Below are 16920 nucleotides of genomic sequence, written 5' to 3'. Positions count from 1 at the left end.
CTGCTCTGGTCAGACCTCACCTAGAGTACTGTGTCCAGTTCTGGGCACCACAGTTCAAGAAGGACACTGACAAACTGGAACGTGTCCAGAGGAGGGCAACCAAAATGGCCAAAGGCCTGGAAACGATGCCTTATGAGGAATGGCTAAGGGAGCTGGGCATGTTTAGCCTGGAGAAGAGGAGGTTAAGGGGTGATATGATAGCCATGTTCAAATATATAAAAGGATGTCACATAGAGGAGGGAGAAAGGTTGTTTTCTGCTGCTCCAGAGAAGCGGACACGGAGCAATGGATCCAAACTACAAGAAAGAAGATTCCACCTAAACATTAGGAAGAACTTCCTGACAGTAAGAGCTGTTTGACAGTGGAATTTGCTGCCAAGGAGTGTGGTGGAGTCTCCTACTTTGGAGGTCTTTAAGCAGAGGCTTGACATCCATATGTCAGGAGTGCTCTGATGGTGTTTCCTGCTTGGCAGGGGGTTGGACTCGATGGCCCTTGTGGTCTCTTCCAACTCTATGATTCTATGAAAACATAAAATAAAATATAAATGAAGCTGATTAGGACAAATCCTGGGGTGCGGATTTACTCTGCTGTCCAGCTTGTCGGGGTGCCACTCCCCGCGGGTCTCTCTGGTCAGCAAAAGGAGGAGTCTCCAGCCAAGTTAAAGAAACAAACAGCGGTCAGTAGACCTGGTCTTTATTTGTTGCAACAAGGTTCAAACGCACAAAGAGTGGCAACCCCAAGCATGGGATTGTGTGACCTTTTAAGACCTCTCCCCATTTCCCATAATACATTTTTCAACAGCATCATTGATACATCACAAATATGTCACAGTGTAGGAGTGTTTGGCATGTAGAAGGTAAAGGGACCCCTGACCATTAGGTCCAGTCATGGCCGACTCTGGGGTTGCAGTGCTCATCTCACTTTATTGGCCGAGGGAGCCGGCGTACAGCTTCCGGGTATGTGGCCAGCATGACTAAGCCACTTCTGGCGAACCAGAGCAGCGCACAGAAACGCTGTTTACCTTCCCGCCAGAGTGGTACCTATTTATCTACTTGCACTGACGTGTTTTCGAACTGCTAGGTTGGCAGGAGCAGGGACTAAGAAACGGGAGCTCACCCTGTAACGGGGATTCGAACTGCCAACCTTCTGATCGGCAAGTCCTAGGCTCTGTGGTTTAACCCACAGTGCCACCCACGTCCAAAAAAATGTATAGGTAGCTAGATACCAATTCATCGTGGCTCATCTTATTTGGAAGCGACATCATATGTTTGAATAACAAATAAAATTCTGGTGCCTCATGTATTGCGATGGTTTTTAAATCCTGATTCCTACATTAATATGGGAAAATGATGATGTTTGGAGCCCCGGTTTATATTGTCAGCATACTGACATAAAGGTTAAAATGCTTTTGCTTAATCCCTCAACCAATTTAACAAAATGAAAGATGGCAGATGCTCTGTGTCCAGACAGCAGGTGCAAAGCAGACCAAACACAGACAGATGGTGGTGGAGGAGGAGACAGCAGCAGCAACTTTTATTATCCAAGCCAAGAAAGCAGCTGCCTGCAACTGGACATCTGCAAAGGAAAATGGAACAAATACCAGCATCTAAAAGAACTATTTAAGCATCACCCTTTTGGTGTCCCCCATATGGCAAAAGTCACTTGAGGGTTAATGATGAAATAAAGCAACAATCAGCATAACCTTTTCCCCCAGCTGACGCATTTGCAAAAAAGAGAAAACTGATAGAAAGGGCTGCTGTTGTGATAATAATACAGATTGCAGTGTGCTAATATTGGAACAGTTTAATAGGTTCACTAACATGTTAGTAAGGGACACGGGTGGCGCTGTGGGTTAAACCACAGAGCCTAGGACTTGCCGATCAGAAGGTCGGCGGTTCGAATCCCTGCGACGGGGTGAGCTCCCGTTGTTCGGTCCCAGCTCCTGCCCACCTAGCAGATCAAAAGCACGCCAGTGCAAGTAGATAAATAGGTACCACTCCGGTGGGAAGGTAAACGGCGTTTCCGTGCATTGCTCTGGTTCACCAGAAGCAGCTTAGTCATGCTGGCCACATGACCCGGAAACTGTACACCAGCTCCCTCGGCCAGTAAAGCGAGATGAGCGCTGCAACCCCAGAGTTGGTCACGACTGGACCTAATGGTCAGGGGTCCCTTTACCTTTAACATGTTAGTGTTTTGTATACAGATCCCCCCATCCTACAGAAGTTGATACATGCAAGCCACATAAGAAGAGCCTGCTAGATTGCCCATTTAGTCCAGCATCCTGTTCTTACAGTGGCCAACCAGATGTCCTTCAGAAACCAGCAAACAGAATTAAAGCACAACAGCACTCTCCCTCCCTGTGGTTTCCAGGAACTGGTATTTGGAAACATTGCTTCCTCCAGCTTTGGAGGGCACAGCATAGCCTTTCCGGCTAGTAGCATTGATAGCCTCCATGGCCCTCTTTTAAAGCCATCAAGGTTGGTGGCCATCACTGCCTCATGAGGGAGTTCCATACATGAAGACGTACTCTATGATACCTATCTGCAACCTGTTGTAGCACAGTTCAGGAAAGGCTTTCCCTCTCGATTCTGCTCATTGTGCAAACTTGGCTAATCACAAATAGGTCTCCTCATGGCCCTGTAGAATTGAACTGGGTTCACCTGCAGGTAAGTGAGATCAGGGTTGCAGCTTTGTTTCTTGAGTAAACCTGATCAGCATCACACTTGCTCATTAATTTAAATATAACATATCAACAGAGTTTTTCTCTTTTTTAAAATATAATTTTATTAATTTTTACGTAAAGTTTCCAAAAAACATACAACATATTTTCTTATACAATGTTTTGGACTTCCATCAACCACGTCTGAAGATTTTTCAGTCTTTATCACTTAAACTGCATTTAATTGATTTCACTATTACTTTTAATAGTCCACTAATAATTCTCTTCATCCTTTTCTCTGCAATATTTCACATAGTCCTCCTTACAAAACGTCTTGTAGTCCTACTAGCGTAATCTGTTGATTACAATTGCTTTTCAAATAATTCACATATTTACTCCAGTCGTCTGAGAATCTCTGGTCCCGCAGGTTTCGAATCCTTCCTGTCGTTTTCTCTAATTTTGCATAGTCCATTAATTTCCTCTGCCATTTTTCTTTCATCGGTAGTTCTTCTGGTTTCCATTTCTGTGCCAATAGTACTCTTGCTGCCCTTATAGATCGGCAGAGTTTTTATAATCACCGGAGCCATTAAGTGCATACACGCCCAATTGCCGTGCAGATAATTCCAACATTATCAAGGCATATTATTACCCGCCCTCTTTAGCCCCGTTTCCCCCCCGAAAAAAAAAGTCTAAATTCAAAATCGCCCTCATCCAAACAGAGGCAGAACAGGCTTGGGAGCAGCTGTTCAGCGCGGGGCACGCTGGGAGTCGTAGTTCCCGAAGGATTCCGGGGGTGGGTGGGCGGGGCTTCCGGAGGCGTGCTTGCCTATGCGGAGGTGCAGGGAACGTAGCGCGCCGGAAGTTGCGTTATCGAGGCGCGCGCGGGGGTCGCTGGGACTCGTAGTTCCCCGCCTCTGAGGGCGAGAGAAGGCGGCGCTGTCCCGGGCGAGATGGCCGGAGGAGACGGGGCTGCGCTCGGAGTGGGCGTCGCCGTCCAGGCTTGGAGTGAGGCCGCCGGGCTCTGACCGCCGCCTCGCCCTCCGAGGGATGGAGGTTGCGGGGCAGGAGGAGAGCAGGTCAGAAGGCGAAGGGGGGCAGCAGGGCCGGGAAGGGGGGGGCTGAGGTAATCGGGGGTGGGGCTGGTTGGGGGGCGGGAGGGAGGCGAGGCAGTGGGGCGGGGAGGGGGAGCTAATTAACTGAAAAGGGGTGTGAGCGCTGACGGAAATGAAATGACATGCAGTGGGGGGGGGAATCAGTTGGGGGTCAGAGCTGAGGGGAGATATTTGGGGGAGGGGAGTTAATGGGGGGGTTTAGTGCGTGGAGTGGGGTGTGGGTAGTTATAGGGGGAGCTGAGGCGATGGGGTGGCGGGAGGGGAGTTTGCTGAGGCATTGCGGGCGGGGAGTGAGTTGTGGGGCCGGGAAAGAGCCCATGATGATGATGGTGGTGGTGGGGCTATTTGTGGGGAGAGGGGAGTTTGCTGAGGCGGGGAGGGCTGAGGCAATGCGGGCGGGGTGGGGAGTTACAGGCTGGAGAGGGTGGCCATGGAAAGTAGCCCGTTTGGGGATGGGACCTTGGGTGACACTGGGGCATGACTTGTAAGCCTCAATTGATTAGGAGATGAAAACGCGTAACGCCTTTATGGACGTCTTGAAGAGGTTGTGTATAGTCTGGGATCTCCCTACCAGATATAGTGGTACCTCAGGTTAAGTACTTAATTCGTTCCGGAGGTCCGTTCTTAGCCTGAAACTGTTCTTAACCTGAAGCACCACTTTAGCTAATGGGGCCTCCCGCAACCGCTACACAATTTCTGTTCTCATCCTGAAGCAAAGTTCTTAACCCGAGGTACTATATCTGGGTTAGCGGAGTCTGTAACCTGAAACGTATGTAACCTGAAGCGTATGTAACCTGAGGTACCACTGTATAAGAATTAACTCAAGAGTAAAGGTGGAGATGGTGTGATCCAAGAGTCACATCACCAATGGTATAAAGATAAACTAAGCTAAAAAGGATAATTTGTCCTTCCAAATTCAAAATGTAAACAGCTGACCATGGCTACAAGCCGTATATCTTTATCATGCTAATCTCCAAACACTTATTTGGAAAAGGGCAAAGAATTCGATGACATGTCTTGATGTTACATTGTATTGAAGCAATGCTGTATTACAGTACAGTGGTACCTTGGGTTACATAAGCTTCAGGTTACAGACTCCACTAACCCAGAAATAGTACCTTGGGTTAAGAACTTTGCTTCAGGTTGAGAACAGAAATCGTGCTCCGGCGGCACGGCAGCAGCGGGAGGCCCCATTAGCTAAAGTGGTGCTTCAGGTTAAGAACAGTTTCAGGTTAAGAACGGACCTCCAGAACGAATGAAGTTCTTAACCTGTGATACCACTCTATATTGTATGGGGCGGTGTGGGAGGAGGAGGATGGAGAAGGGAGTTCGGTTGTGTCACTAGGAGGTGTGTGCCGGAGTCTCTTCACCAGGGCTTTTTATGTTTGAACAACGGAAAGGTTGTGTAGGACTGACCCAGATTCACTTACTGAGGCGAGAATTTCCTTGCAAGCTCACAAGTTTAAAGAAAATGAAAATGAAAGAGGGCGTGCGAGCATTGCAGAGAGGTATAAAATTATGCATGGTGTGAAGGAAGTGCGAAGAGAGGTTTTTCTCCTTCTCTCATAATACTAGAACACTAGTATGTCAAGTAGATAAAGAACTATGCAACTTTTAGAAGACATCTGAAGGCAGCCCTGTATCAGGAAGCTTTCAATGTTTGATGCTTTATATATTCTGTAAGTTGCCCAGAGTGGCTGGGGAAACCCAGCCAGATGGGTGGGGTATAAATAATAAAATAATAATAATTACTAGAAGCTGAATGTTGGAAGATTCAGGGCAGATAAAAGAAAGTACTTGTTCACACGGCCCCTTGTTAAAACTATGGAACTCACTGCCACAGGAGGCAATGATGGCCAGCAACTTGGATGGCTTCAAAAGAGGATTAGACAAATTAATGGAGGATAAGGTCATCAGTGACTGCTAACCCTGATGACTATGTTCTATTTGCTAGGAATTTTAGTTGGGGAATGTGCTGTCATGCTCCCATTCTGCTTCCAGGCTATCCTTGGATATCTCATTGGCTGCTTATGAGGACAGTCCTGGGCTAGATGGGCCATTGACCTAATTGAGTAGGGCTTCTTACACAGAACTGTTTGTCAGACTGCATGTTTTAATTTTTTGTAAAGGAGGGGGGAAACACTTTGTTGGGGCTAAACAAGATTCATGCCAGTAAGTAAAGGACCATGCTTTATTTCACATTAAAAAATAAAGCAAAGCTGATTGTTGGAATCTAGCTTGAAGAAGAGTTCTGTAGAACTTAAAAACTCCCACATGATGTGAAGTTCACTGGGTATGTAGATGACAGAGCAGCCACTGAGGCCCATTGCAAAAGGACATCAGTCACATAAATATTTAGTTTATTTACATCTCTTTTTTGGGGCAGAAATGATGTTGCTTATTTACTGTTGTACATTTTAACATCTATATGATGTCCAATATGTGTTTGGTGCTTGCTGTGCAGTATGCAGAAACTCCATTATTTTCCTGTGGAAATCTTACGCCGTTAACAATAAATTGTGCAGACCAGAATATTTTGCTTCTGGTAGCTGAGTTGTCAAAGAACTTGACTTTCATGGAGAGGGGTGAAGTCACTAAAGGAGTGTACAAAAGATACTTTGAACATATATTTCTGCCCTACATAGAGTCAGATAATAGATTCATTGGTCCAAAATTGTCTGTTCTGATTGGCATCAGGTTTCCCAGATCTCAAGCTGGGGTTATTTCAAGTCCTGCAGGCTGAGATTGTTTAACTGGAGATAATAGCAATTGCAAAGCATATGCCTAACCCCTGAATTGTGGGGTCTTGCAATTTGGATCAGTGGGATTTAGGAACAGGGATTAGGACCAGGCAATAATAGATATAAGAGGAACTAGCAAAGGGTTTGTGTGTATGTGGGTGGGAAGTAATATCAAAGGGTATTCTTTTGCTGCTCAGTGGAAATTCAGTCTCATCATCTGACTTTTACTAGATAATTTTCTTTTCATGCTTTTCTGCATGCTTAAGGACTAGAAACTTGCTATCTTAGTCATGCAATGGAACACAAGAAGACACAGGAGGGTAGAAATTTGGTGGCTGTTAGTTTCAAATAGGTGTACAGTGGTACCTCTGGTTACGTACTTAATTCGTTCCGGCGGTCCGTTCTTAACCTGAAACTGTTCTTAACCTGAAGCACCACTTTAGCTAATGGGGCCTCCCGCTGCTGCCGCACCGCTGCTGTGCAATTTCTGTTCTCATCCTGAAGCAAAGTTCTTAACCCGAGGTACTATTTCTGGGTTAGCGGAGTCTGTAACCTGAAGCGTATGTAACCCGAGGTACCACTGTACTCTGACTTGGGCAACTTGTTGGAAAGGCACCATTAAAAAAAGCCTTTATGGACAACCTCAGGGTAGTCTCTGTTAGGATCTCCTGCATTAAACAAGGTCGGTGATCAGTAGAATATGTGTGTGGAATATTTCTGAGAGATAGAAGATTGATTTGGGAAAGAGCAGACTTATGTTGCAAGGTATAAATATAGCTTTTAGTGAAAACTGTCTTCTCAGAATTTAAGAGGAAAAAAGCAGGCCAATAGGGTGTCAGCTTTTGAGTAATACAGAACACTATGAAGCACTTTCAGTGGCTGTGATTGTTTCTCTCCCCGCCTTGACACCTGCGTGTCAAAGGTATACACTAAAATGTGAAGCGCTCCTAAATCTTGATAAAAGAGATAAGGGCTTAGTCATTTCCAACAGTTGCCTAATTAAAACTGTGCTCTAGAGTTATGTGTAACTCAAAATTTTGCACAGGGCTACAGGCCAACAGAAGGCAGGCCCCTCAAAGGCTGCTGTTGTGTTACCTAGTTTGGGTGGTCATTTGTGCATTTCAGGGACAAGGGGGTGGGGGAGAGCTGGACCTAGCTTGGATCTGCCTACTAAGAGACTGTTTGCAGTGCTTCCTCCCTTGAAACCCACATGCTTTGCATTGCTAAGCTTGATGACTTTTATATCTACCCATGACACCAATGCTGTCAAGCTCTGGCATAATCTGTGCAGGTGAAGACAGACGTCAGAACTTGTTTGTACAGAGACCTTTTGCATCTCTGTTAGCTCAATTTAGACAATTTACAATGCAATATGCATTGTTTACATAGAATTATCCCCTATTGAGTTCAGTGATGCTTACTCTTGGATCAGTTAAGTGTGAAAAGAATTGCGGCTTTAGTAACTAGTTTGGATTTTTTCCTAGGTGTATAATATCTCTAAATCATAAACCTAGCCAATTTATAGATAAACCTAATGCATGCCTCTTGCGTACTTCGGGTGTGTGAAATATTTTAATTGTTTTAAGATAATTTGTATCCTTCCTTACCATTTTTTTAAAATGGGGGAACCATGGCATGCTCTCCTCCCTGAACTTCAGCTGGCACCGACATCATTCAGTACTAGCTAAATACCTGTCTCTTCATCTGGGCCAATTAGTGGCAATAGGAGTGAGATATTGAGGCCAGCAGGATATAAAATATATTTTAAAAACATAGGTGTTGAATAACTCTTTCATTAAAACAAGTTAAAAAAAACTCCCAAAACACGTGAAAGTAAAAAAGGTGTAAAAGGCAGCATGTCAGACTAAAAACCAGTCAGCATAATAGCTAGCATATAGGTGAGTGGAAAACTTAAATAGGCTAAACTAGGCAGCACAAAGTACAAAAGAAGGTGGTCAGACAAACCACCTGTAGAAAGGAATTCCATTTGTGCATACTTTTTGCATGGAATCCACTCCCACAAGACATAATGATGGTCACCAACTTGAATGGCTTTAAAAGAGTAGCTGTCAATGGCTACCAGTCAGAATGGTTTGCGTTCTTCTGCCTCCAGGGTTGGAGTCATTTTTTTTATATTTTATTAAGGATTTTCTTGTTTTAGGTTGGAGTCATTATTTCTCTGAATACTGGTTGCTGGGAATCACAAGGGGGGCGAGTGCTGCTGCACTCACATCCTGCTTTGCAGGCTTCCCTAATTGTCCACTGCTTGCTGGGCTAGAAGGCACAGCAACTAGACTCTGATGGTTTTCTTAAGTGTGGCATGGCCACAGAAAAGGCCCTGTTGAACATCCCCAAGAATTTTACCTTGGCCTGTGTTGGAACACAGAGAAGAGCCTCTCCTTTGGAGCGTAGGAAAGATGTTACGGAAGGTGGCCGTCTTTCATAAAACAGGGGTGACAATTCCCTACATTTCATATACTCGTAGAGTTGGAAGGGACCACGAGGGTCATCTAGTCCAACCCCCTACAATGCAGTAAGCATCGCCCAAAATGGGGCATGATTCTGGACCTTTCCCAGTTCTTTTTTTTTAAATAAATATTTATTAAGGTTTTTACAATGTTACAAAATGAAAAAGAGAAAAGAAAAAATACAAAATAAAAATAGTTAAAAACAATTCAATCTTTTCATCACTTATCTTTCATTTACTTGTTTCCCGGACCTCCTCATACCTCCCCTTCTTGTATTCCAGTTCAATTTATTAGTTCAGCAATTCCTTTCCCTCCTTATTTTATCCTGATCTTTAATCTTGATATATTGTAACCTAAATTTACCTGTTAAAAATCCATTTTTTTCATATTTTATACCATTACAGCTAGAAACCACTTAACTTCAATCCAACATCATTCTAACATTCATTAATTTTGCAATATTTCTGTAAATAGTCTTTAAATTTCTTCCAATCTTCTTCCACCGACTCTTCTCCCTGGTCTCGGATTCTGCCAGTCATTTCAGCCAATTCCATGTAGTCCATCACCTTCATCTGCCATTCTTCCAGGGTGGGTAGTTCTTGTGTCTTCCAATACTTTGCATGGACCTTTCCCAGTTCTTCACCATGAGGATGATGCTATTGATGACTGATATGTGAACTTTTGCCCTGCATCTTTTCATGCCCATGACTGAGAGAAGCCCTAGGGGAATGTGAAAACTGTCCTACTCTAGTAATGTTCTTCCAAACCAACATTTTTGAAATAGTGGCATGACAATGGCTGCTATTAATGATGGCAAAATGCATCCTCCAGGTTCAGATGCTGCATACCTTCAAATTCCAGCTGCTGGAGAACAAGAGCAAGAGCTAGCTGTGGCCAGCGTGTCCCTGCTCAAGGGCTTCCTGTAGGCATCTGGTTGGCCAATGTGGGAAATGGGATGCTGGGCTATAACTAGGTCTGATAAGTTGCCCATCTCATAAGGAAAGGACCCTGTTCACGCACTCCCTCCTTGCTTCAGCTCCTGCCCTGTTCCAGAGGCTGTGCTAGTTAATAACTTCAGGGTTTTCTTAAGGTGAAAGTTGCCCTAATGTGTGTCTGTGGCTACAGCCATTGTGCATGCTGGTTTACGGTCTGTTTTCTCTCAGTCTGTCAGCTCTCTCTTTCCCCACGCCAACTTGGTTGGAAGGAAAGTGAGCTGATTGTGAGTCATCTGTCAACTTAGATCATTGCCTTAAGATTTAGTTTCCATTTCCCAGGAGAACCAGCTTTATGGGAGGAATAGGCTTGATGGCATAAGCCAATTTGCTGCTCGTTGTCTTGGAAACCAAACTCTTGCATTCAAAAAGGTTTGTGTTTAAGTCTCCGCTTTTCAGGCAACCTTTTCAAGTTGGGAGACAAGCAGGAATGGCCCTTTCAGAGTTCCTGGTGGGTGTCCCTCAATAGCAACTTTTGGATGAGAGTACTTTTCAGAAACAATTAAGTGAACCAAAAAGGATAATGTTATATTTCACTGCAAAAATAGCTGTAGGCCTTGGGAAGTTCTGGATGTGGACTTGGTCTGTATGTCCTGACTTTGTGTATCCCACACATTGCAGGCAATAAGAACATATGATTCTTGCTGGATCAGACCAAAGGACCATCTTTCCAGCATCCAGTTCTCACAGTTGCCAGCCAGATGGCTGTGGGCTCCCTGCAAGCGGAACCCTAGGCCAGGGGTCTGCAACCTTTAAGACAAAAAGAGCCACTTGGACCCGTTTCCGAAGGGAAAAAAAACTGGGAGCCACAAAACTCGTCATTATAAAAATAACTTTTTTGTCACTTTTTTATTATTTCTTTGTTTGACCCCTCAGAATTACTCCTCCTCATAGAAATAAACGTTAAATTAACAAGTTACCTTTGTGTGTGTGTGTGTTCTTCACTCCCCTTCAAAACAGTGACCAGCGTACATGTCCCCTTTCAATGCAGTGACCAGCGTACATGCCCCTTACATTATAGCGGGCGGGTGGGCGGGAAGGTGACGTCGGGACGGTGCGTGACTAACGCACGCCCCGCCCCCATGCGACGTCACAGCCAGTACAGCGCCCGCCACAGTGGGGAGTGTCGGGGCGCACAATGCGCCTCCTCCCCTCGCTAGTATCCGCCCCAGAGACGCAGCAAAGGTGTAAAAGAGCCACATGCGGCTCCGGAGCCGCGGGTTGCAGACCCCTGCCCTAGACCAACAGGGCTGTCCCCTCTGGCCATTTCCAGGCTCTTCTTATCCCTCTTGCTCTGAAATGCAGCTTATAGGGGCACATGATTGTGTTTTCTCATCTGCAGCCAGAGGTTGGCACAGTGAATTCCAAGGACTTCGGTGCTCTTCATACATTAACACATTTGGACAGCAAGTGACAACTGTTTTGCTTGAACACACATTTTGTGTGCCACCCTGCCATTTCTGGGTGTATTGTTGTTTTGCTGCTGAGGCTGCTTAGTTGTTGTTGTTGTTGTTGTTGTTGTTGTTGTTGTTGTTGTTGTTGTTGTTATGCTTTTCCTGGTTTGTAAGTCATTCTGGGAACTCAATTTGGGAGGAAGATGCAGGGTAGAAATGGTTTACAGGGTAGAAATGGAATACAGAGAACATTAAATACAATTTTGGCTCAGTGAGCCATTGGATGCCTTCTTGAAAAAGCAAAAAATAAATTTAAAAAATGGCATTCCAGTGTAGTAGAGTGACTCATTTGTAGGAATGTGACAGATCTGTTGCTGTTCTTTAAGCCAGCTTTGCAAGGACTTGCTGAGGAAGCGATTCTCTTCCCCACCCCCTGCCGCTCTTCTTCCTTCTCTTGCTACCCTGTCCTGATTCGTCACCATTTGTCCTGGGCTCTCGAGCTGATAATTGCCAGCTCAGTATTTGAACACATATTGGTAGCAGTAATTGGAACACAGCAGCTCTCTTGTAAAGAAGTTCAGGTGCTCTGGGGTGGAGTTGCGAGATCCAAGGGAGAGAGGCTGAGATCATTCTGCATAAAGCTCGTGTATGGCAGAAATGTGCACAACTAGCCCAGAACTGTGGTTGTGAGCATTTGGACCCCAAGTTTACCTCCTGTTCCTACAGTTTCTCCCTGTTGTGGCCATGTGTGTGGTTTTTTTTTTTTGGGGGGGGGGGAGAAAGAGAACACTGTTAAGGCAGTCATAAGAGTGTGGCATTTGTAGATAAGAGACTGATTCAAAAGCAATTCCTATCCGCCATAAGAAAGTAGCAAATTACCAGAGTGCTTCATTCATGTCATTCAGGATGTGGTAGAGTCTGCATAAGCTTTTACTAAACATGCTCTTGCAATTTTTAAATTGCTCTGCAGGGAAGACATGATATCTTCCCTGTGGTTGAGTTTTTACTCTGATTTTCATGAGCTTGGGACTTGACAATCCTTGGACTTTATGACAATAATACATATAGAAGGTTAATAGTAATATGATATGTTATTGCCATCAGGAACTGTGCTTTGCAATTTTCTGATATGACAATTAAATTACAGTTTTATTACACATAATGTTATGTTACTTTACAGTCTTTTACATGTGTGCAGTGGTGTTATGAGCATTCATAAAAGCAATGAACAAATGCAGCTCCTGTCCTAGGGCAGCCTTCTGGGGGTTTTTGGGCTTCGGTTGGGTTTTTTGTGTCTGTCCAGGGGTGTCCAGTTCTATTCTTAATGTGCAAGGCAGGTTGTCTGGTGCAGACAAAAACAGGAGGAGGCTTCTAAATATAATCCTAGCTCAGAGCCTGACAGTCCTCTTTTCTGTTCTTCTGTTCTCTGGCTTACAAAGCCCTCGACCCTAAACTCCACCACCCTCAATTGCCTCAAAGCTCCCTGCTTTGTTTAAACACTTTTGGCCCCCTGTCTGGGGCACCCTCCCAGAACACCATACATGGCATGACCTCTCACTCTTGCAATCCCCCCCCCCCCAGTTTCCATTACTGAATTTGCTCCACTCCTCACCCCAATTTAATGTAATGGTGTTCATGTATTTGAAATGCTGGCCTTCTACCCAATAGTGGTATCTACACACGTAAGACTAAAAAGCAATTAAAACACAAAGAGTGCAGTGCAAACCAAGCAGTGGAAGAAGAAAACACACGTTCATTTCATGTTACTTTTGCCCCCCCCCTTTCTGCTCTGCTGTCATAGAATATAAGCTGCTTGGAGAAACGATTCACCACCATTCTTGCTTATCTTCCGTTGTAAGATAGCTGTGGCCGTTCTTGGACCAAAATAATAATAATTTATTTATTCAAGGGTGTTTATTAACTGCTTTTTAGGCGCACTTAAGTGGTTTACATAATATTCTTATCACAATCAGCAGATTTTTGTAAAAAGTTATGATAAGAGGAAAAGGCAATTACCGGTAGTTCGTTTTAGAAGCTGCTCCTGCTTCTCACCCCGCCCCCCCACCTAAGGCAAACATGGTCCTTGAGATGCTCCTGTTGTGGGAAGCCACTAAGAGAGCTGGATGGTGGTACATCCCCAAGCTTTCCCCCACTCCCCATAGCTTGGCCACTGTGGTCCTGGCACTGGTTTGAGCCCCACATTGGGTGAAAGATTTCTGCATTGCAGGGAATTCGACTAGATGATCCTCGTGGCCCCTTCAACCTCTGTGAATCTGTGTGAGAGACGTTGATGATTCTATTTTTTTATTTTTAAAATGATTATTCTATCCTGCCCTACCTCCCAAAGAAATTTCTGTGTCTGCCTTTCTCCAGACCATGATAAGTTTATAATTTATAATTTACCATTTTAAGCGTTCTTTCTTTAAAAAAGAAGAAGAAATGTTGTTAAAGTGTGGCTGTCACAAGGGAAAATGCTTGGGAGGAAGCTCTCCAACCAGGACTGCAGCAGAGGAGCTGTCGCGCCATCTGTACTGGCATAAATAGTTGCGTTGGAACAGCATGGATGGGGTTTCTGTTGAACTTGAACTGGTGACACCACATCCTGCTTATGTTACTGTTTTTCTACAATGATGACATTGTAAAGGGTCACAAAGCAGCGAGGGAATTTTGTCTGCGCAACAGAACTGATGGTCTGCATTTTTCAGGAAGGAGCACTGGAAGTTGCTGGGCAACCTGAAGACGACAGTGGAAGGTTTGGTGTCTATAAACAATCCCAACGTCTGGTCTAAGTATGGTGGCTTGGAGCGACTCTGCAGGGACATGCACAGCATTCTGTATCATGGGCTCATTCCAGACAAGGTAGGCTTTTTCTCGGCTTTCTCTGGAGTTTATACTCTTACTGCTGCTTTAGCAGGTGGTTATCATGACCGGTGTTTACCTGGGACAGCCATAAAATGGATCCCTTAATCATCTTTTCTAAAATCTGACCTAGATGTCATGTCTTGGACGAGAATAGATAGGAATGTTAGTAGTTGGGTTGCATCCACAGAACAAGATGCTAAGGAAGAAGTGAGGCAAGACTGAGACCTAGGCCAACTAGTGTTTGTTTTCGTAAAAAAGAGAAAAAAAAAGGGGGGGAGAGCAGGTATAGTAGAGCTGTGATCCAAGAGTTAGTTAGATCATATTTCCTTTCCTAGGTGACCTTAGGCAAGCCCTTTTGTCTCCCTATCTGCAGTCATTTTCAGCGTTCATAATAATAATAATAATAATAATAATAATAATAATAATAATTATTATTATTATTATTATTATTATTATTATTATTTATACCCCGCCCATCTGGCTGGGTTTCCCCAGCCACTCTGGGCGGCTTCCAAAAGAATATTAAAATACTGTGATACATCAAACATTAAAAGCTTCCCTAAACAGGGCTGCCTTCAGATGTCTTCTAAAAGTCTGGTATTTGTTGTTCTCTTTGACATCTGGTGGGAGGGCGTTCCACAGGGAGGGCGCCACTACCAAGAAGGCCCTCTGCCTGGTTCACTGTAACTTGGCTTCTCGCAGTGAGGGAACCGCCAGAAGGCCCTCGGTGCTGGACCTCAGTGTCCGGGTAGAACGATGGGGGTGGAGACGCTCCTTCAGGTATACTGGACCGAGGCCGTTCAGTCCTTCCTGTCTCCAGGGTGATAGCTCCTGCTTTTCCTGAAGAGGCTCACCTGGGAAATAGGTTCTCTCTGAACTTGAAAGTTTTGTTCTCTTCACACTGTTCATGATTTTACGAAGCTCCATCATGCCTCCCCCTGCACATTTTTTAGAGTAGTGGTACTTCTGAGCATGCACATAAGAGCACCAGGCCAATGGCCCAACTAGTCCAGCATCCTGTTCTCACAGTGGCTGACCAGATGCCTGTGGGAAGCCTGCAAGCAGGATATGAGCACCATGGCACTCCCACCTGTGATTCCCAGCAGCTGCTATTCAAGGCATGTTGCCTCTGGTGGAGGTGGAATATAGCCATTGTGGCATTGATAGCCTTGTCCTCTGTGAATTGGTCCAGTCCTCTAGTCTAGACATCCAGTTCCCTAGCTGTGCTGCCGTTAGATGTCGAACAGCATTAATACCTTCACTCCCACAACAACCAACAGTTTCTTCTGCCACTGTAGTTGCAAGAATAAATCATTAACTTGCCTTTATCATCTTGTGGAATGGAATATTGTCCTTTTGAGATCATAATTAGTAATAATCTGTTCTGTAGGGCTTTTGCAGTCCTCCAGAGATAAAATCAGGCTGTTGGTTGCAATACAGGCAACTACTCCCGTTTTGTGCGGGGTTTGCATTCCTGACCCTTGCACGCATTGGTGGAGCTTGTGTAAGTGCTCTCCTCCCTGTTACGCCCCTGCCCGGTTATGCCCCTGACCCCCCCTTTTTCCGGGCACTTCTAGGTTGTGGCGATGCATATGTGCACAGTCGCACATATTTTGAACATGCACAGAACAATCATTGCTTGTAGTGGATAAGCTGTAACCAAAGTTACTAGTGATCAGTGCATTTTCTCCATAGAGAGAAGAAATCAACATCTTGGGAATTTTGGCACAGTTAAATAAGAGCATGAATGCAGACACCTTAAGGTTCCTACATCCATGCAAAATCTGGTATCTTGAAAGCCTTGGTATTGTCGCTTCAAAAATACACTGATTCTTATTTGGTTCAGTGTTATATTAATGTTGGCTGCTCTAGAAAACGTGTTCTTGTTTATAAAACTCTAGCTGTCAGGAGGTGTAATGTGGTAGTGTGTTTGCTTTGGCCTTCCTGTCTAACCTAATTTAGTTCCATTTGTATTTGCACCATTCATTGTCTACTCCATCCATACAGCTGCTCTTAATGTATATTAGCCCCCTTGATAATTTTAATCAGAAAGACAGGATATAACTGTTCCCGCTATAAAAATATATAATTTGTTGCCTGGGAAAGGTTGAGCCATAGCAATGTAATTAAGATGTTATATTCTTGGGCAAGGTTCTTGAGCAGGTAGTCACAGACCAGATCCAGACGCTGTTGGAGGAAATGGGTATTTTTAGATTCATTTCAATTGGGTTTTAGGCCCGGTTTGGGCACAGAAACTGCTTTGGTCACCTTGTATGACTTCTGTTAAGAGGAAGACAGGGGAAATGTGTACCCATTAATTCACCTCAACTTCTCAGCGGCTTTCCATCATGGTATCCTTCTGGAGTGACTGTCCAAGTTAGGGGTAGGTGGCACCACTGTTCGGTATTTCCGGTCCTATTTGGATGGTCGTTTCCAGAGGGTGATAATTGGGGAGTGCTCTTCAGCCTCGTGGAGCTTTCAGTGTGGGGTCCCTCAAGGTTCAGTTTTATCCCATATGCTCAGTGAGGTCATCCAGAGTTTTTGAGTACATTGTCAGCAATATGCTGATGGCACAACAGTTACTCTGGCCTCAAGCCTTTGTAGTTTTGTGAGTGTTGGTGTGTATGTTTTCAAACAAACCATGGGTAAGGAAAACTATTGAATTTACACGTAATGTTAAACCATGTTTAAA

At 44.6% G+C, this 16920-nt stretch overlaps 1 protein-coding gene across 3 annotated transcripts in view; it reads left to right on the top strand.

Moving 5' to 3' along the window:
* RUBCN (rubicon autophagy regulator) overlaps positions 1-16920 on the top strand; it is a 189492-nt gene that overhangs the window by 139470 nt on the left and 33102 nt on the right. For 2 of the 3 annotated variants that reach the window (XM_081190077.1, XM_081190078.1), the window contains exons 1-2: positions 3567-3735; positions 14072-14225. In XM_081190077.1, coding sequence (XP_081046203.1) covers positions 3707-3735; positions 14072-14225 — 183 coding nt within the window. In that variant the 5' untranslated portion in view covers positions 3567-3706. Of the gene's footprint in view, positions 1-3566; positions 3736-14071; positions 14226-16920 lie in introns of those variants that run through there. The other variant, XM_081190076.1, reaches the window with a different exon arrangement.

The sequence above is a fragment of the Podarcis bocagei genome (assembly GCF_964188305.1).
Source record: "Podarcis bocagei genome assembly, chromosome: 4".
In the NCBI taxonomy this organism is placed as follows: Eukaryota; Metazoa; Chordata; class Lepidosauria; order Squamata; family Lacertidae; genus Podarcis; species Podarcis bocagei.
This window is presented reverse-complemented; position numbering and strand designations above follow the sequence as displayed.